The sequence below is a fragment of the Rhinopithecus roxellana genome, chromosome 9 (assembly GCF_007565055.1).
Source record: "Rhinopithecus roxellana isolate Shanxi Qingling chromosome 9, ASM756505v1, whole genome shotgun sequence".
Taxonomy (NCBI): domain Eukaryota; kingdom Metazoa; phylum Chordata; class Mammalia; order Primates; family Cercopithecidae; genus Rhinopithecus; species Rhinopithecus roxellana.
Window position 1 is genome coordinate 114,439,426 of NC_044557.1, and position 21,497 is coordinate 114,460,922.

The 21,497-nt window shown below is 45.0% G+C and overlaps 1 protein-coding gene across 5 annotated transcripts in view; it reads left to right on the forward strand.

The window, feature by feature from the left end:
* The window catches only part of PTK2B (protein tyrosine kinase 2 beta), a 136,531-nt gene that overhangs the window by 69,868 nt on the left and 45,166 nt on the right, over nt 1-21,497 (forward strand). For all 5 annotated transcript variants that reach the window (XM_010378124.2, XM_010378125.2, XM_030938020.1 and 2 more), the window contains exon 2: nt 2,770-3,010. In XM_010378124.2, coding sequence (XP_010376426.1) covers nt 2,807-3,010 — 204 coding nt within the window. In that variant the 5' untranslated portion in view covers nt 2,770-2,806. The remainder of the gene's footprint in view (nt 1-2,769; nt 3,011-21,497) is intronic.

Consider the following 21,497-nt stretch of genomic DNA (forward strand, 5'->3'; position numbering starts at 1 on the left):
GGCTCTTTTGTAATAATACTTAGCTTAAAACACATGTGCATTGTACAATTGTACAGAAATATTTTCTTTCTTTATATCCTTATTCTATAAGCTTTCCATTTCTAAAGTTTTTTATTTTTTGTTAAAAATGAAGACACAAGCGCACACATTAGCATAACCCTACACAAGATCAGTACCATCAATATCACTATCTTCCACCTCTGCATCTCATCCCACTGGAAGCTCTTCAGGGGCAGTAACAAGCATGGAGCTGTCATTGCCTGTGAGAGTAATGTCTTCTTCTGGATACCTCCTGAAGGACCTGGCTGAGGCTGTTTTACAGTTAACTTTTTCTTATAAGTAGAAGGAGTAGACTCTAAAATAATGATAAAAAGTATAGTAGAGTAACTACATAAACCAGTCACATAATCTTTATTATCATTATGAAGTATTATGCACCACCCATAATTGTGTGTGCTAGACTTCTCTATTCCTGGCAGTGTGGCGGGTTTGTTTATGCCAGCGTCACCACAAACATGAGTCATGCATTGTGGCTGTGACCTTACCACAGTTATGATGTCACTAGGTGAGAGGGATTTTTCAGCTCCGTTCCACTCTTCGGGGACCACCATCATATATGCAGTCCATCATTGCCTGAAACATTATTAGATGTGCCATATTGTGCTATGTGAGTGTATTTGCCTGTTGTCTCTCTGACTAGAATGTGTGCTCTTTAGGGAAAGACCTGCTTCTCTCATCTTCATACCCTGTAGCAGGGGTGCCACTGTTCCCTCCTGTGTCTCCTGGGCCGTGCCATTTCAGTATAATCCTCTCTTCTACCCGCCTGCCACCAGCTCTGCACCTCTGTGCCTGAGGACTTTCTCAGCTCTCCCTTGTGCAGAACTGACTGGATGTGCTGGAACAATGACTGTAAGAGTGGTGTATAAATACCCCAGATCCCTCCCTCTCCAGGTGGAGTACATTCTGTCCTGGCTCCTAGAGTTCCCAGCAGGATTAAACTGTGGTTGTCCAAGTGGTAACTCACTTGATCACTCTTTTTAGCTGTTTTCCCCTCCCTGTCATCATTTCTCTGATGTTTCCTGGGGTTACCTCTCAAATGACTTCCCCCTGGATTCCTTGTTGAAGGTCAGGGGATCTGGGATACATCTACGTAACAGAGTATTGGCATGCAGGACATGTCCAGCAGATGTTTGTTGGAAAATGGTATGGATACCTCTAGAATAGACAGTTACTTCTAGAACATATATATATATTTTATATAAGAATATATATATCTTAAAGCAGATTGCATATTCTTCTCTCCATAGGTCTCATGCCACATTTTGCTGCCCTTGTGGACTCTGAGCTTAGTGCTGCCTGTTGTCTGCCTGCCCCTGACCTGAAGGACATGCCCAGCTCCTTCTCTCATCCTTGCCTCTCTTTTGCATCTTCATAATACACATTCACTTTTTTAAAAAGGAATGGCTCTTTGAAGCTAATGGCTATCTAAATCTTTCTTTTCTATTGTCCAGCACAATGTGAATAAATAAATATAGGCTATGATTCCACTTTTCAAATATGTGACTCCACATTGGTGTTTTAACATTGCCAACTCCATCATTTTACCCCCAACTCCTGGTCAAGGAATTTCTCTCCCTCTAAAATCACAGTCTCTTCTTAGAAAGGAGATATTTTTCTTTAAGAAGGGGTTTCAGGATAAGAGCTAACCTCATTGTAGAACAGTGGTTTCCAACCCAGGCCAAACATTAGAAAAATCCTAGGAAACGAGTATGTCAATGCTCAGCCCAGACCAGTTTGACAGCAGTCTCTGAGGATGGGGCTTGGTTTAGGGTTTCTGAAAGCATCCCAAGTGATTATGTGGAGCCAAGGCTGATGCCATCCATCTAGAACCCATCCACTTCTTCCTTTGGGCATTCCCTGCTTTAGATCAGTGGGAGATAAACCCTACTCTACTGAGTTGTGTTGGATCCAGAGGCCGGGACCAATGTTGCTGAGATTCAAGGTGAACTGCAGATTCCTAGGATTCTTATTGTCTACATCTGTGTCAACCGGAGGCTGTCAGCAGAACTGGGCTGGGTTTTCTAGGGTCCCAGCTCAGCTCCCTCCCACGTGCGGAATGCTCTTCCCTGTGGAGGTGCTGGGCAGAGCACTGTTCCTCTTGAATCCTCCTGCGTGTGATGAGTGATGTCTATGTGATGAGCTCCTGTCGGACGGAGGCCTTCCCACCCTGAAAGTTTTTGCTGGCAGCTGAGGATGGGGACAGACAGCATCAGTTGACAGCCTGGCCCTCCACCTGGGTCCTTTCCTGCCTTCTCCATTCCTGTTCCCTTGGGGCCACTTGTTCTCCAGTTCTTTTTCTTCTCGGATTTTCCCTCTTGTCCCTGTTCCTCTCCTGCTATTTTCTACTGTCTCGCTCTTTGCTTTTTCTGTTCAGCTGTGCCTTGGAACCAAGCTGTGACCGCCTCCTCTCACAGCTGCCTTTGCTAAGGGTGGGCCCCTTGCCTGGGTGCCAGGGTGGAGGGAGGAATGGGTCGGAGAGAGGGGCTTCCAGGAGACAGAGTTCATACCGCTGGGAGCCCCAAGTCTGGATTTCATACCTGCAGCTTTCCCAGTCAAGAGAGCCAGGTGCCTTGCAGGGGAGCTTTTGGGAATGGGACAATATATAGCATTTGTGTCTGTCTTGGAGCTTGGTGGGTGCTGTCCCTGGGGCGTGAGGTATGTGGGCCTGTGTGGGGCTCTTTCAGGGTTGACCCTCTGCTGTCTCTGCAGGACTGCAATGTGCTGGTCGTAGCTGCTGTCTGAGAGGATGTCTGGGGTGTCCGAGCCCCTGAGCCGAGTAAAGTTGGGCACATTACTCCGGCCTGAAGGCCCCGCAGAGCCCATGGTGGTGGTACCAGTAGATGTGGAAAAGGAAGACGTGCGTATCCTGAAGGTCTGCTTCTATAGCAACAGCTTCAATCCTGGGAAGAACTTCAAACTGGTCAAATGCACTGTCCAGACGGAGATCCGGGTAAGTGTGAAGGCATCTGCTCTGTCCATCTGTCTGTCCCTCTGTCTTCTTCCTGGGCAGCTGAGCAGCTCTCCTGCAGCCTCGCAGCTCTCCCATATCTACCCCTGGGTGGAACAGGTGAGGTGGCATCAGAGACATGTGCTCAGCCTGCATCACCAGGCCTTCTCTGCAGATGTGTGCATACTACTTCTCTAGAAGCCTGGGAAACACATGTTGTAGACTTTGCTTGAACCCCAGATCATTTGTTTGGCCTCTGATTCAATTCATTTCAACTTATTAAGTATTTATGATACTTGAAGCTCTGCAAGGGACTTAAAAGCTCCTATCCTCAAAGAGTTTACACTCTGATGAAATAGGAATTAGAGATACACAAGTGATTGCATTAAAAATAGAACAAAACTGGTATAAGACTTGTGTGCTGAGCATGTAGAGGAAGGTGCTGGTGGGGCACTTAGAGGATGATAATGAAGTAGAGGTGCTTTGGGCCAGGTGGAGGGTTAACAAGCCCTACCTGGCAACACATCCTTTTGCTCACTTCTACCCAGAATCACAACATCTGTTTTGCAGGTCCAGGTATCCACCTTCATCCAGGGAACCTGGATGCCAGTTCACCTTAACCAAATGTATATGAGATTGTCATCATAAGCAGAGTTCCAACATGCTGAACTAATTTCAGTCACCTACATTTGTTGAACAATTGCTATGTGGAGCCTGGGCCAATCCCTCTATACACATTATTTCATTAAATCTTCCCAGCATTCCCATGAGTAGATACACTGAGGACATACCTTTCCGCTGCCCAGAGCACCCCTTTCTGATGATGGGAGGGAAAGCCAGATTGGTTCTGAGAAGATTGCTTAGTGGGTAATTTGAACAATGGAAGCAGGAACTTTTGGGAAAGCTAATCAGGTCTGAGGACATGGGATGAGCCATCTCCAGCTCATAGCCAACCCTTCCCATGTCCTGAAAGCCAGTGTCCCTAAACTCCATGACTGTTTCCTTTGGTTAGTGCTGCTGTGCCCTGGCCACATCATCCTGGCTGCCTTCCGTCTGCTATAGCACACGCTGTGCTTCCACGCACCAGAGCACAGTATAATTGATTACGTCGCTGTCATGGCCAGTTATCACCATTGATTACGGTTTGATTGGCTCTCTCTGTTTCCTGTAACTGATTCGATTAGGGCCTTGTTTGCTCATCTTACGGTTTCTGATATAGAGGCACAATTGTGTCCTGAGAGTAAGCCCTGGTCATCTTCCTCCAGGAGGATGTTTTCCTATCTCTTTATCCACTTCGTGAGTCTTCCTTTGGGTATATCATTTTTGCAAAGAGCTGATGCCATCCACTGTGAATTTTACTAGTTTAATTTTCAGAAGTCAACCTGATTTCCAAGTTTAGGGAGGAGTACCTCATTGTTATTTTGTGCTGAAAAACAGAGAGCAGCTGGTTAGTTCAGATTAGGACAGGTTCCATGGAGTCAGCAGTGAAAAGGTCCTGAAAAAGAGGTAGGATTTAAAGCAGTGACACTGGGGACAGGAAGAGTCTTTCCAAGAGAACAGAACAGCATGTCAAAAGGCAGGGAGGCCTCTGAACAGTAAGTAGTTCAGTTTGACTGGAGTATGGATTATATTTAGAAAAGTATCTAAAGTCAAGATCAAAAAGGAAAGTTGACAGCAGAGAATGAAGGGCCTAGAATATCAGGCAGAGAAATCTGGAAATGGACAGGCATTAAGGAAAAACACATATTTTTAGGTAGGGGCAAGATGTTCCTGGAGTTGTATGATATACCCTGCTGGGTGTTTAACGGATGAAAGTACACAACAGGCCTATGGAGAAGGCAATGAGACCCAGGCTTAAGAAGAATGGCTTGAGGCATTATCTGCGGTTGGTGGGGAACAGAGGCGGGGAAGAGAAGTGACTGACTTCTAGGAATATGTCCAAGCCTTCTGATTTTTCCTGCTTCCAGTGTCTCCTGCAGGCAAAATGTCACCTGCTTATTGCAAACAGCTGAGGCTTTAAAGCCATACCTAGACTTCTAGCCAAGTCCTGCTCCATCCTTATTGGTTGTGTGGCCTGGGACCTAATGATTAACTGATCTGGGCTTCAGTCTCCTCACCCGGGGATCATGCTGTAAAGATTGGAGATGATGGAGGAGAGGCACAAAGCACATAGCAGTGTCCATAACTGGAGGCTATTGATTGTGTGGGTATTAGGTTATTACCCAGCTGAGGAATCTCCAAAGGCCTCTAATTGCCCAGAGGAGAAAGTGCAAATTGTCTTCTTTTGGTGTCTATCCAGGTATCTGTCTTATGTTCAAATAAAGAAGTAATATGATGAGATTTGTGTTTTAAAACAACAACATGGTGTTCTGCAAGATGTTAAGAAGTGTGCCCTCAGGAAGTGAATGTGTGGTCAAAAAGATTGGGAAGTGTTTGGTTAAACAATTCTGAACAGATTCTTTTGCAGTAAGACTTCTCAGAACCTTAAATAGGATGATATGCCTGATAAATCACTCAGAAGGGCCACCGGGGTGATATTTTCTTAAATAAACAATTTCCTCTTTGCCTAAAAAAAAAACCTTCTTTTAAACCACTAGATCTCTGGACAATCATTTAGGGAACTTTTCCCCCAAAACTCTGACAGCAGAGCAAAGAGGATTGTATTAAACAAAAAACAAAAAAACAAAAAAAAAAGTCTGGTGAATGGGAGATGGGTTAGGAGGCTGTGGTCATACTGCAAAAGCAAAATGATGAGGACGTGGACTAAGGGAATGGCATTGGGAATAGAGATAAATCAACATAATTGAGTATATCTAAGGAGGCAGAGTCAATAGAATTTGATGATTAACTAGATATAGGGAGGGAAAGAAAGGAAGGAGAGAAAGATGACTCAAGTTTTTGCTTGGGCGACTAAATGGGTGTTGGTACCATTCATTGAGATCCAAACAGAGAAAGGGAGGGCGTTCTGAGATTTCAACTTTACATGTGTTGTGTTTAAAGTGTTTATGAAACACCCCCATGGAGGAACGTGGGTCTGGAGCTCAGGAGGGAGAAAGAATCTAGAGACAAATTTGGGTGTCATTATGCAATTGATGTCACGCAAATGGGTAGGATCACCCACAAGGAATGAGTGTAACAGAAGAAAAACAGATCCAGCACGAGGTCAGGCATTCAAGACCAGCCTGGCCAACATAGTGAAACCCCATCTCTACTAAAAATACAAAAAATTAGCTGGGCGTGGTGGCACGCACCTGTAATCCCAGCTACTCAGGAGGCTGAGGCAAGACAATCACTTGAACCTGGGAGGCGGAGGTTGCAGTGAACCAAGATTGTGCCACTGCCCTCCAGCCCAGGTGACAGTGTGAGACTCCATCTCAAAAAACAAAGAGATCCAGGTGGGAAACCTAGGGAAATCAACTTCTAAAAGGCTGATAAAGAGCAGCAAATGAAGGAAAAACAAGAATCAGTCAAAGAAATAGCAAGAGAACCAGGAGGACAGAATCTGAGGAGCCCAAGGCAGAGGGGGCTTTAAGGAAATAGTGACTGGTAGTGTCAGATGCTCAGAAAGGACAGCAGATAAGGTTAGAAATAAGTGCATGGCTTTAGCAGCAGGTGCCAGGAATCATCTTTGTTTGGGCAATTTTAGTGGAGAGATGGAGGCAGAACACATTGTGCAATGAATTACAGTGGAGACAGTGAGTATAAGTAACATTTAAGAGAGGTTTTGACCAAAAAGGAAAAGAAAGAAGGGAAGGCTAAAGGAACAGTGTTCACTGCAGAGGGAACAGCATGTGTAAAGGTCCTGAAGTGGGAAGGCACATAGCGGGTTTGAGACTAAGAATTGCTTAAGTTTGGCTATTTAAACCACGTTAACCATTTGGTTTTTATTGCATCTCTTGTGGGAAGCCACTGATATAATTTAAACCTATGGGTGACATGAAATTGTGCTTTTTAAAGACCACTTGGGTTACATAATGGAAAATGCATTGGAGGAAGGCAGGAATGGATGTGGGGAAATGTTATGTGGCTATTACAGTGAATCAAATGAGAGATGACAGTAGCTTAAGTTAAGATTATAGCCATGGAGATAGTGATGGTGATGGTGGTGATGATGATGATGGTAACAGTAGTGGTGATGTTAGTTATGATGATGGCAGTAGTAGTGATGGCAGCCAGCACTTTGGAAAGCAATAATATGCACCATCATATTGACTTCTCAAAAGAACCCAATAAAGCACAAACTATTATTATTTCCACTTCATATATAAGGAAACTAAGCACAGAGGATTTAAGCAAATTGCCAGTAAGGGGTGAAGCCTATTTTTAAACCTAGGCAATGCACTTCCAAAGCCTGCAGTCTTAACCACTGTGATCAATGGAGAGAAGTGATTATAATCCACAGAATTGAGGAGATGAAAGGCTTTTGTGATGACAGGAGATTCACAGATGAGGAAGAGGGAGGTGTGAAGAATGGCAGCCCTGGTCTGGGTGGCCAGGGTGCCATTCCCTAAGATGAAAAACACTGAAGGAGAAATCCACTGGGGAGTGAGGAGTTCACATGCCCAGTTTTGGACATGTGGAGTACAATTGAGACACATTAACATCTTCACATGGAAATGCTAAGTAGATCCTTGGATACGTAATTCTGGAGGAGGGAACCCAGGTTGGTCATAGACATTTGAGTGAGGTCAGTCCAACCATCTGGTGGTTGAAGCATGGCTGTGAATGAGATCATTCGGGAAAGGGTTCTGAATTACTCCATTGTCCACTCCACAAATGTTTGTTGGATCCTCCCATGTGCCTGGCACTATGCTCGTATGGCCTAGGGTGTTAGCATATCCCAAAACACATTGCTCTCCCTGCTTTCATAGGGCTTCCTGGCCAAGAGTGAGACTGACATGGACTCACACTAATGAATGAACCTTCTCAATCTGAAGCACATGCTCCTGCAGGAAACCATAGGTCTTGTGAGAACAGGTCACCATTATCATCTCCATGGCTACAACCTTAATTTAAGCTACTGTCATCTCTCATTTGATTCACTGTAATAGCCACATAACATCTCCCCACATCCATTCTTGCCTTTCTCCAATGTATTTTCCATAATGTATCCCAAGTTATCTTTAAAAAGCACAATCTTATGTCACTCATAGGTTGTGAGAGTGGGACTGGATTTACACACAGAGGAAGAGCTTTGCTGTGCAGTGCCTGTTTGGGGATGCAGAGTCCAGGTGGGAGTCCAAGCCCAACTTCCTTCTCTGGGACTCTGCTGGAGCAGCCCTTCTCTCTGCTTCCTGACTTCTTTTTGCAGTCTCCTTTCCTAGCTTGGCTTTATCCTTTGATGAATTTTTCTACTTCTGTCCTTGTATCTTCCTCTCCTCGTTTTCCCAGTACTCAGAATGCTGCCAGCCCTTTCAAATTTGCCAAGCACATGTCCTTCCCCAAGAACGCTCCTGAGATCCTGACACCCCCACATAGCAGTGTCTGATCAAATGGAAGCAGTCGCAAATTGCCCTGACACAATCCACATGGCAACACATTTCCAAAACATAGTTACTCCATGCATATTTGCTGATTTCATGTTTTGGTCTTTATTCTCTACTTTTTTTTTTTTTTTTCCTGCAGATGTAGTAGCTTCATGGTGATTTCTCCATGTTATAAAAAGCTTTGTGAATAAGCGCTGGCCCCTGTGCCTAGGACCTAAAAGAAATTAGGCAGGTGTTTGCAGAGAACAATGAGAAATTGATTTTGCTCTTCTGGATTTTCTATTTCCTTTTTGTTTGATATTTATAGGAAATTGTGTTTGTTTAGGAACTCTCAATTTCTGGAGCAAACAGAGGCTCATATCATTATATTTTTCTCTGACGTGCTAATTTGCTTGTCTGGGAAAAGGGGTAAGATGACACTCTGAAAAGAACTGGCAGAGCAGTACCCAGACGTGCCCACACAGGGCGGCTCTCTTTGGCTCTCACTGCTGCTGCTGCTGCTGCTCCTCCTCCTTCTCTTTTTCTTCTTTCTTCTTTGTTCTTCTTTCTTCTCTCTTTCTTTTTTCTTCTTTCTCCTTTCTTTCTTTCTTCCTTTTCTTCTTCTTGTCCTCGTCCTCTTTTTCCTTCTCCTTCTCTGTCTCCTCTTCCTCCTACTTCTCTTCCTCCTCTCTCTCTCTGTCTCTCCTTCTTTCCCTCTGCTCTCTCTTCTTCTCAAGTCATATGTCCTGATTTGTCTCAGCCCCAGTTTCCTTACATTGTCTAGGGATAACTATCTGCAGTGCCCCTACCAGTCTCAAATGTATCATGATATGGGTGAGAATGACATGATAATGGCATGGCCCTGCTCTCTCCTCTCCCTGCCTGGCACACTGACTGGCAGGCTCGTGGTGTTTTCTCCCTCTAGCTTCCTCTAGCTGACCCACTCTTTTCATGTGCTCATCTCTTCCTGTCACGAGACCATCTTTTCTCACCCAGGAAGGCATTAAGCAGAAGAAGAGATATTCATCTGGGGTATGGCGTTGTTCAGAGGTGCTGATGGGGTCCTACATCCAAAACCTTCTCCCTCAGCCGGTTTCTACCAAGCTGGAAACCTGGGTTCAAGATTCATCCTTGTTTTGTCCTGAAGTATCACCCCACTCAGAATTCACATTCACATCCCCAGGAAGGGCAGAGGCTGCAGCTATCCTGTGCCCTTCCCTCCCAGTCTGGATGCATCCCTCCCGCCCGCAGCAGGGACTCCAGGTTGTAGGGGTGTCCTTGGGCATTGCTTGTCTGGTGCATGAGGAGAGCTGTCCAGTTCCAAATGCAGCCTGGTCCACACGTGCCTGTCCTCACCACCACCCGCGTGCATTCAGTGATCATACATTCCTTTCCAGAAATCCCTAGAGGCAGACTGCAGATGTCAGAACCCATTGACTTTGCCCTTCGCTCCCTACACCCATCACACACTTATCCCAGTTAGCTTTCAGTTTAATCTATTGTTACTCAACCAGACACAGGGTGCACAGGGTGTTATGGGCTGGATGTTTATGTCCCCTCAGCCCCAAATCCATATGTTGATGCCCTAACCCCCTATGTGATGGTATTTGAAGGTAGGGGTATTGGAAGGTAATTGGGCTTAGGTAAGGTCATGAGAGTGGGGGCCCTATAATGGGATTAGTGTCCTTAAAAGAAAGGAAGAGGCTAGGTTCCTCTCTTTCTCTCTCTCTCTCTCTCTGTCTGTCTCTCAGCCATGTGAGGACACAAGGAGAAGGCTTTCCTCTGTAAATAAGGAAGCTTGCACCAGGAACCAAATCTGCTGTACCTTGATCTTAGACTCCCAGCTCCAGAGCTATTTAGAAATAAATGCTTGTTGTTTAAGGTACCTAGTCAGGGTGATTTATTAGAGCAGCTCAAGATGACCAGGACACAGGCCAGCAGTTCCCTGTGCCTGGAAGAGCAATCTCTGGCCCACAGTCCATTGGCTCAGGTTCTCTGTATCTGGAACAATATCTGTCACCCTCCTTCAGATGCTGCTAGAGTAGGGCCCAAGGTCTCAGTGCAAGAGGTGGGGAGGAGGAGGTTTCTTGTCCTGCTAAGTTACCATTTTTGAAACAGAGGTTACCCTAGAGAGAATAAATGGAAGCACACAAGGTTAGTCTCCCATGCATAAAAACAGTCCCTGAAAAAGAGGAAAGGGTTCAACCAGGAAACCACAACCCAGTGCCACGATATTTAAAAAGGTATATTCACAAGGACCTTCTGCTTCTGCACCCCCTCCCTGTTTCCTGTGTGTGCTCTGCAGTCCAGCCCACCCCCACACAGACACCTACAGAGGCCAGCACAAGGCAGACACGCAGGTTTTGGGCCTCTGTGGATCTCCACGCTCACATTCATTGCATCCACAAATTGGTAGTCAGGTGCCTGGGCTTTCGTTTCTATTTTTAATCTGGTAGTTGCATTGCTGAATGTCCTTGTTAGAGACTTTTATCACCTCAAAATGAATGCTTTCAGGGTGTTAAGTTATGCTCACTTGTATTATTTTGTTCTTCAATCACTTTTTTTAGAATGATCCCTTACATGTGTTGCGAACTCAGAATGTATATAACCAGTGTATCGGTTTTCTATGGCTGCCTTTGCAAATTATCACAAACCTGGTGGCTTACAATAGAAATGATTCTCTCACAGTTCCGGAGGCCAGAAGTCCTCAAATCAAGGTGTCAGCAGGGACTCAGTTCTCCTGAAGGCTCTAGGGGAGGATCTCTCCCTGCCTCTCCCTGCTTTTGGTGGCTCTAGGCATTCGTGGCTTGTGGCTACCTCACTCCAACTTCTGCCTCCATCTTCACATGGCCTTCTTCTCTCCGTGTCTCTTTTCTGTATCTTTTACAAGGATACTTATCTTTAGATTTGGGGCCACTCAGATAGTCCAGAGTGATCTCATCTTGAGATCCTTAGCTTAATTACACTTGCAAAGCCCCCCTTTTTTTTCCAGATGAGGTAACATTCGCAGATTCTGGGGTTAGGACCTGGACATATCTTTTGGGGGCCACCATTCAACCCATTATGACCATCAATTCAGATCATAGTATCTGTTGCTGGTACCCCCATTCAGGCACACACAGACCAGTGTACCCAGATGTATAGCAATGAGTGGGCCCTTTGTCCCTTTAAAAGCTTTTATTATGTCATTTGGGGGTATGTGCAGAAGAAAATAGAGGCTCACTGAATATGTGAGTCAGCACTTCTCTCCAGGAACCGTACCACACCTCCTGGAAGTCAGCATTGGGAAATGTGTAGAGCCCTGTATAGTTGGCACATTGTCATGATTCTCACGATGATTGGGGCTGGGGCTTGGGATTTGGTGGGTGGGCTCTTGCCGTGGGTGAACAGTCCCATACAACAAAGAATCCTCCTGCCCCAAGTGCCAATGGGACCCTGCTGAAATTCACTGATGTGAATTAGGAAGCATTACGGTACCATGAATGCTCTGAACCCAGACCCCACGTGAAAAATAAAACTTTACCTGTCATGTTGGAGCTACACCTGCCCCTCCTGCTCTGAGGCAAACACTGCAGGTCACCCGAAAGAACTGTATAGCAACTGCTTTAAAAGATATTTTAGGCCGGGCGCGGTGACTCAAGCCTGTAATCCCAGCACTTTGGGAGGCCGAGACGGGCGGATCACGAGGTCAGGAGATCGAGACCATCCTGGCTAACACAGTGAAACCCCGTCTCTACTAAAAAAAAAAAAAAATACAAAAAACTAGCCGGGCGAGGTGGCGGGCGCCTGTAGTCCCAGCTACTCGGGAGGCTGAGGCAGGAGAATGGCGTAAACCCGGGAGGCGGAGCTTGCAGTGAGCTGAGATCCGGCCACTGCACTCCAGCCTGGGCGACAGAGCGAGACTCCGTCTCAAAAAAAAAAAAAAAAAAAAAAAGATATTTTAGTAGGGGGCTTTGAGGGGGAAAAATCTATGAAAGCCACCCGGTACTCTCCCAACTGATCTTTATTGTTCTTCATCCCTTCTCAATCTCAGCGTGGCATCAAGAGCCCTTTCTGCAGTTTATGGGTAAATCAGAATTTTTGACCGAACGATCTCATTTTTAACAGAACATTTTTATTTTTCAGAGACACTTATATTCGGCTCAAGTCAATTAAAGAAAAGGCCATTTGTTACCTTTTCAGCCTTTTTTCTACCTTCTCAGAGCTCTGCTTCTCGTCTTCACACATAGCAGAAGGTGCAAGGGAAGAGCCTGCTATCCAGCTCTTGCCCTGGGAACATAAAATCCTTCATGATTCTCTTGCTCCAAGCAGAAGGAAGTTGTTTTTCTTTGCATTGTTCACCCCGGGTCACTGGCGTGGCCGGATCAGGCGTGGTCATGACCTGATCATCCTATGAGGCTCCTTGATTGCACTTCACCCACCGGCTGCTGGTGGTGGCTCCAGCTCACAAAGGGCCTCAGATCCCTTTCTTCAGGGATTGCTTCTTTCAACTGCCTGTACCCCTCTATAGGGCTCAGCCTTTGGAAGCCTTTAGAGCCACTACTAGACAGTTGCTCCCAGGAGGTGGGTCTTCCCAGGCGCCAGTTCCCACCCAGTCAGGGGAGTCAGAGGCACTGCTGGCCCAAGGACCCCGGACTCCATTTCCGGCTCCCATCTTCATGTCTTAATTCTAGACTTCTTGGGTTAATCAGCTCCTCAGGTTGACTTGACCCTTGAGCCATGTTCATCCTTCCCCCTTTGCCCATCACAATGCTAGCTACCGTTTTTTGAGCACCTGCTCCGCACCTACCATTGTGCTAGGCTCTTACGTGTCTGTAACCCACATAAAGCCAGCCAGTTGTTCTAACCTTGAAGCCAGTCTCAGTACAGCATCACATTCCAACATATATTAGTCTGTCATCTAAAAATAACTGGAAATCCATTTAAATCTTTACTATAATCTCTTTGAGGGAGAGAACTGTTGGGGCTCAGAAAACAATACCCCCAAATGAAGGCCTCAGCAGCAAAAGTTTTTCTGTTACTTTCTCCTGTCCCCTGTCTCTCAGCCCCACTCACCCCCGAGGCACCATAGAAACTGAGATTGACTAGGATTGTCTTCCCGAGGTGGGTCACAGAAACCAGAACCTCTTTTCCCTAACAGAAAGCTGGCCATAAAACCTAAAAAGATTCCGTGTAGAAACGGGCCATAAAGAAATTATCTGACCTACCTTGTTTGACTATAGGTCATAAGACCTTGATTCCAGAGAGGGCCTGCCCTGCACCCAGCAGGAAGGAACACTGCTCAGAGAGGCCAAGAAGAGTCTAGACAGACAGGCCTGTCTGGGTTTCCCCACTCAGCCTGTTAACATTAGATCAGACCCTTCTCCTCCGATCATGTTTCTACATGACTATCCATTGTTTGCTAAACCTAAGCATAAAAATGGACAGTTTCTCCTCTGTTTTTGGGTCTTCATTCTGAAGGGACCTGTGTATGCATATTAAGTAAATTTGTATGCCTTTTCTCCTTTTAATCAATCTGCCTCATTTCAGTGATTTTTCAGTGAACCTTTAGGAAGCCAAAAGCCCGGGCCCCCACAGGGGATATCATTGGGGAATCACTGTCCAGATAGGTAGTAAAATTTATTAAAATTCTCATAACCATATACCAATTAAAAGTAAAACAGCTGTCTATGTCTGTCTACCCCAAGGTCAGACATGGAGAGTTGTTTTAGCTCTAATTGGTCAATGTCTGTATTGGTCTCCTAGGGCTGCTGTAACAAAGCACCACAAACAGAGTGATGTGAAACCACGGAAAGGTATTGTCTCACAGTTCTGGAGGCTAGAAATTCAAGATCAAGGTGTTAGCAGGACCGTGCTCCCTCTGAAGCCCATAGGGGAACCCGTCCTTGCCCCTCCCTGGCTGGGGATTCGGCAGTGGTCTTTGACACTCCTTGGCCTGCAGCTGCATCACTCAAATCTTACATCATCTCCCTGTGTGCACGTCTCTGTCTGCATTCACACTTCCCCCTTTTTATAAGGACAGCAGTCATTTTAGATTACAGCCCACTCGAATGACCTCATTTTAACTTGATGAGTCTGTAAAGACCCTATAAAGTCCCGTGCTAAGGCACTAGAGGTTAAGACTTCAACATATCTTTTTTGGGGAGCCACAGTTCAACCCATAATGGTATCTTACTAGATAGACGTGTAAAGTTTTTGGAGTCCAGGGGAAGAAACAAAAACCTTATCACAAGAAGTCAGGGAAGGCTTCCCAGGGGCCATGATAGTGCTCACTGGGCCTGAAAGGATAACTGGGAGTTCACCAGGAGGAGAGGACAAGGGGGAGAAGGAAGCCAGGGGTCCCCCAGGCAGGAAGATTTGAATGTATTCAGCACAGAGGAAAGCAAGAGCATGCTGTGTTGGGGGAAGAAAGAGAACAACTTTGGAGACCAGGCACGGAGCACACTGTGTTCAGAGGGGATGGGACTGGAAAGAACATATGAGAAAAAACCCCAAAGGGAGGTTTATGCCTCGTGTTCATTAATTTGGGTCTTATCTGATTGTACAGAAAATGAGGAACCAATGAGGGACTTCCCACCAGAATCACCTGCATTGATTTTGTCCTCAACCTCAGAGTGACACCTTCTTAAATAAAATTTAAGCAAGACTTGTTTTTATTTTTGAGACAGAGTTTTGCTCTTGTGGCCCAGGCTGAAGTGCAGTGGTGCGATCTCGGCTCACTGCAACGTCCACCTCCCAGGTTCAAGTGATTCTCCTTCCTCAGCCTCCTAAGTAGCTGGAATTATAGGCATGCAGCACCATGCCAGGCTAATTTTTGTATTTTTAGTAGAGGCAGGGTTTCACCATGTTGGCCAGGCTAGTCTCGAACTCCTGACCTCAGGTGTCCTCCTGCCTCGGCCTCCCAAAGAGCTGGAATTACAAGTGTAAGCCTACCACTCCTGGCCTAAGACATTTTTCAACAAAAGCTTAAGTGTAGTTTATTTATTAAATGTTAAGTATAGTCATCTTACTAAAACAAACAAAAAGAATACTTTGAAAAGAGTAAGGAGGGTGAATTGAATTAAGCCTGGGAAGCAGTTTGCAGGCCACTGCCCCAGGTCAGGTTCCTGGGAAGTAGACCTGGGTGGGAGGCTTCCATGGAAGAAGCATGTTGATGGGCACTCCCAAGGCACATAGCTAGTGGGAGGGAAGAAAGCAGAACGGGGCAGAGGGAAAAGTTGGGCTGGGATGCAGCCACAGCAAAGGCTTCAGCCCATTCCACATGGAGCCCTGGAGAGCTGTCCCAAATCAGGATGAAAGGACATAGGTATTATGACCTTGAGTTGACCAGTCACTGGATATGGACGGCCCCCAGGAAGGGTGTGACCTTAGGCAAGGGCCACTCTTTGAGTGAGAGCAATCCTGGTGGAGGACAGTAAGGGACTCAGCTGTCATATTGTTTCCAAAACCCCAGCCACTGACATCAGACATGTTTAATAAGCTTATTAAGAAAAAAGCCAAAAAGGCTAGGTATTTTATTAGAAATAGGTGAGCCTGAGAAAATAGTGAGACAATAGAGATCACTGAAGAAAGTTATAAATGGATGAGCACTGACAAAAGAGAAGGAAAGTGAGTTGAGTAATTAATTCCTTCAACCATCTTTTCCTTTTTGGAAGTAGATTATCCAGAGTGCAGAGACAAGCCATCCGGTCCTGTTGCTTCTTTGTTTCTGACCTACAGGAAGAAAGGCCAGAGGATAGGGAGAGAGACAAAGGTAGTTTGAAGTCTTTACACTATTTGATAAAGCAACTAAATCAGTGTTAGCCAAGCAGGAGGAAAAGCTATAGACGTTTTAATGTTTGCAAGAAAGCATTCAAAGGCTCTTAATAACCAGGCTGTGAGCCATGGGCAGTCGGAGAGCCTGGAAGCCCTCCTGTGGGAAGAAGCAAAGGTCTTCCTGTAGCAAAAAGAGTCCTGGGCTTACCTAAATAGCAACTGATAAAATTAAGACAGTTTTTAAAACTCATGGCATATATGGCAATCTTGTGAGTAATCATTATATACTGTCATTTTTTTAAAAGTGATCTATTAATAGAGAAAGCATTGACTCAGTGGTAGCAGTTGAGGAGCTCTGGGTAGAGTGCTGATCTTGCTGCCCCCACTGTTTGCTGAGAAGCTGTGTACATATTAGAATAATAGAGAAGAGGATTCAGGCTGAGGAAGGCAGTGCTTGTGCAAGAGCCAGTGCAGGTGAGAACATTTCAAATCTCAGCACTGACCCTTCTGTTACCCCAATCTGGCCACCCCCACTGCATTTACACCATACCTTTCCTCCCACCTACAAAATGTAAGACGCTCCTTGGGGCAAGGGCCTATGTGTGTGCACGAGAGCCCCTAGCTCTGTTTTGCGTAGTGAGTGTATCATAGACAGTTGCTGATGGTTTAAATGAAGAAGCCATTCTGCAGCTTGACATGATGAGGCTGGAGGGCTGCAGGGAGGGGACTGTGGCTCAGGGAGCTTGTCGTCCTGTTGGAAGTACATGTCAAAGTTGGGTTCTCACCCTCATTTGTATGACTCCAAAGTTAGAGCTCTTTCTGTGTCACTCATGGTCAAACACCTTGTTTCCCCTTGCCTCTGTGTGCCTAAAGGATTGGCACACTTTGCAATGCAGTCCTGCCACAATGCACTTCTGGAATTAGCTCAGACTTCACAGGCTGAGGGTGAATCCTCCGCAAGACCGCCTCCCCTCACACCCCAGTTGAAAGCTCCAGGATTCCCAGGCCATTCACACTTCTGATCAACTGGCTACAAATTTGGGGGTTTCCACTATCCCAGAAGTTTCAACAGTTTCCTAAAACAACTCACAGAATGCAGGAAAGTGCTATCCTTACAGTTTTATCATATAAATTAGAGCTAGCCAAATGAAGAAACATAGAGGACCGGTCTGAGGGACCCCCACCAGGAAGGTTTCATATCCTCAGAAGGCTTTGCCCTCCAGACAAACCAGCAAGATGTTCATCACCAACCAGGAAGCTCACCTGAGCTTTGGTATCCGGGAATTTATTAGGCACAGGCATGGTTGATTGATTGGTTGGTTGATTGAATCATTGGCCACATAACTGAACTCAATATCCAGCTCCCCTTCCCTCCCTGGAGGTCAGGCTGATACCATGTGGCTCAAAGCTTCAACTCTCTAATTACCCGGTTGGTCTTTCCAGCACTGCAGTCCCCATCCTGAGGCTAGCAGGGACGCACCATGAATCACCTCAGTAGTGTAGATCCAGGTGTGGTCTGCAGAACCTACAGTGAAATACAAAGGCCATCCTAACTCTTAGGGAATTCCAAGGGTTTAAACACCCCCTCTGCAGAACCAAGGACAAAGACTCATCAATTCTTTATGATACACCATCAGTAACCAGCAGTGGTGACATTGGTGGCAGGTGCAAGTGCCATCTGATAAAGCTCCCTCTCTCCCAAGAACTTCAGGTTTACCCCCCAGGAAAGAATGCACCACTGGTAGGAATCTGCCCAGCACCAGGCACCTCCCAAATACTGCATTTCATGCTTAGAAAGCTCCCAAGGTCTTCCTTACCTGAAGCTGAAATCTGTCTTCCTATAAAGATACGTTGGGTGAAGAGTCTATTAATGAATTTCAACCCCAAGGACCTCAATTTAAACTTTTCTCCACCATGTCTACAACAGAAATTGGTTGCTTCTTAGAAGGAAATCTGAAAAAAAAATTTGTGCAAGCAGTGTCCTGGAGAATTTCATCAACTAGAACCATTAGCTGGATTCAGTCTGACCCCTCTCAGAAACTATGGGTGGGAGAGAAGCTGCAAGGCCATGTCTGGCCTGATACAAATCTTATTCAAACCCTCGATATGGTGCCTTTACTTCTCATGTGGCTGGGAATCTCCCTCACTAGAGTCTCTTCTCTCTTTTTAATTTGAAATTATTTCAAACTTTTTAAGAAGTTGGAAAAAAATAGGGCTAAGGACTCCCATATTGCTTTCTCCCAGAATCCTCAATGGTTTAAATTTATCATTTTCTGTATTACCAGCTCTATCTCTTCGTAAGCAGACATACATGCGTACACATACATAAATATGCCCATTATCATTATTCTTTTTTCTGAACTATTTGAGAGCAACTTGCAGCAGTGCTGCCCCATCACCAGAATGCTCCAGGGTTTATCTCCCCAAACACGGACACGCTCCTACAGAAGATATGCTGCATACATCTAAATCAGGAAGTCAGCGTTGCTATAACACTACCATCCACACCATAGATGCCATCCAGATTTTACCAACTGTCCCAGCAGTGTCTGTTTTTCCTGTCTGATCCAGGAGCACACATTGCACTCAGCTGTCATATCCCTTTAGTCTCCTCCAATCTGGGAGAGTTTCTCAATCCAAAAGAGTACAGTCCTTTTGTTCCATAGGTCCCTGAGGAGGCTCCTCATCCTGGGTCTCTGGTCTCATGACTAGATCAGGCCACAGACTCATGGCAGGAAGATCTCAGCAACCTTGCTGCTCTCTTCTTGGTGCATCGAGGCAGGAAGCCCGCTGTGCTTACCTGTTCCACCACTTGGAATGTAAACCATGATGATCTGGTTGTTTGTGTCTGCCAGGTTTTTTTTTTGTGCATTTGATTAGTACATTCTGTGACTGAAAGCACTGAGACCATGTCAATGTCCTATTCATCATCAAACCTCCACCCTCCAGCTTCATCACCCATTGATGAATCCTGCCTGAATCAACCAACACTAAGTTTGTGGCCAAATGGTGACTTTCTATTTCCATCCTTTCTTCTACATTTATTACTTGGCATTCTACACAAGGAAGAGTATTTTCTTCTTCCCCAATTATTTATCTGTCTTAGATTCTATTTTATTTGGCAGGATGTAACTCATTCCTATCATATATTTTAATACTTAAGTTATCCTAGATGTGCCCCATGTGAGTTCCTTCAGGCTAATACTGATTTGTTGTTATGTGTCCCCAATTTTCTCTAAACACTTTGTTTTTATATGGCACAAAATGACATTCCAGGCTCATCTTGTAGTTTTCCCCCGTGGCCCTGGAATCAGCCATTTCTACAAGGAGCTTTGGATTCTTTAAGAGGAGAAGGATATTTGAAAACTGCAACTTGGTGCTGGGTGTGCAATCACTATGGGCTGTCACTGCTTCTAAGTCCTTTCTATAAATGAAGCTCAATCTCTCTCTCTCTCTCTCTCTCTCTCTCTCTCTCTCTCTCTCTCTCTCTCTCTCTCTCTCAATTTCTCTGTGTGTGTGTGTGTGTGTGTGTGTTTGTGTGTGTGTGTGTGTGTGTGTGTGTATATCTCTTTCTATCTATAAAGCCATGAGTCACACCAGTACTTCCAATTCCAATCCCTCACCTCCAAAGATTTCAAAAATGATGAGATAGGTTGGCTAGACTCTCTAGGCTCCCCATCTCCTTAAGAGTCTCCCATTATCCTCAATACATTTACTTCTTTGCTCACTCGCCCTGTTTGGTTCTTTGCTTACTCCCCCTGTTTGCTTACAATCTCCTAATCACTCCAATCATCTCTCTTGGCCCAACTCCTTTGACCCCTAATCCTGCCACCACCTCCAAAGGAAGGAAAAAGAAGATAGAAAGGTAGAGAAAGAGAAAAATAGGATGAATTTTGCTTTGTTTTCCCAGTCTGGTTTACAGAGCACCAGCCTGTGTAGGAGATTGCTGTGTCAAAATAAGGCTAATATTTTGTCGTTTGGGGGGCTATTTTTTGTTTGTTTGTTTGTTTTTTGAGTATTTACCTTGGGCCAAGCACCGTTCTATAGAGTTTTATCTAATTTAATCCTCACAAAAGCATTCCAAATTGGTACTATTATTTTGTCCATATTCTAGATGAGAAAACCAAATCCAGAGAACTTTAATATGTATCCAAGCATATCCAGCTGGGTGATGGTGGTGGGTTGATGGGGCACTGCTGCAGCCTGGCACCAGGGCTTGTGCTCCTGGCTATTGCTAGTCTGCATTTCAGTTATCCGTGACTTAAAAGGAGCTCTCTGATCCCCAACCCTCTCCCATTTGCAGAGAATACAGATTTGTTAATAAAATAGCACAAAGACTTCAAAAATGATGGGATAGTTTTGCTAAACTAATCTTTCTCCAGATAACAATGAGGAAATCTGGACGAAATATAAAAGTGGACTCTCTGCAGGCATTGGTGAGTGCCCATAGCAAGCACAAACTAAAAGGAAACCTCCTCCTGAGAGCTGAACTATGATGAATGAGATCTGCAAGTTTGTTACTTTTTGCCTGAGAGAGCTTTCCAGTCTGGAAGAGGGCTCCAGGGGCAAAAATCTGCAGCCTTACTAGCTTAAAGGGTCAGAGGATACAATTTGGGATTGGCAGAGCAGCAAGAAGATTAGCAGAAAATCATGGAGACAGTAAGCCCCAAAATAAAACATTAATTTTTAAAGATAATTTATAGAAGCAAATTTCTAAAATTTATAAATTTGAAATGTATAAACTACTTAGAAATGAATTTAACAAAAGACCTGCACAATATATATGTGTTGGAAACAATAAAACATTACTAAAAGAAAATAAAGAAGACCTAAATAAATAGAGAGATATACCATGTTCATGTATTACAGGCATCAATGCTGTTAAGATGCCAATTCTGACCAGGTGCAGTGGCTCATGCCTATAATCCCAACACTTTGAGAAGCCAAGGTGGGAGGATCACTTGAGGTGCAAGAGTTCAAGTCCAGCCTGGTCAACATAGCATCACCCAAACTCTATAAAAATTTCAACGTTAAAAAAAAAATGCCAGTTCTCTCCCATTAAGCTATAGATTTAACACAGTCCCATTCATAATGCAGCAGACTTTTTAAAAAGAAAGTGGCCAGCTGATTCTAACATTTATGTGGACATGCAAAGACCCAGCCCAATAATCTGGGGGATGGGGAACAGCAGAAGACTTAACCCTATTTGATTTCAAGATCTCATGTAAAGCTACAGTAATGCAGACAGTGTGGTTGATATTGGTACAGTA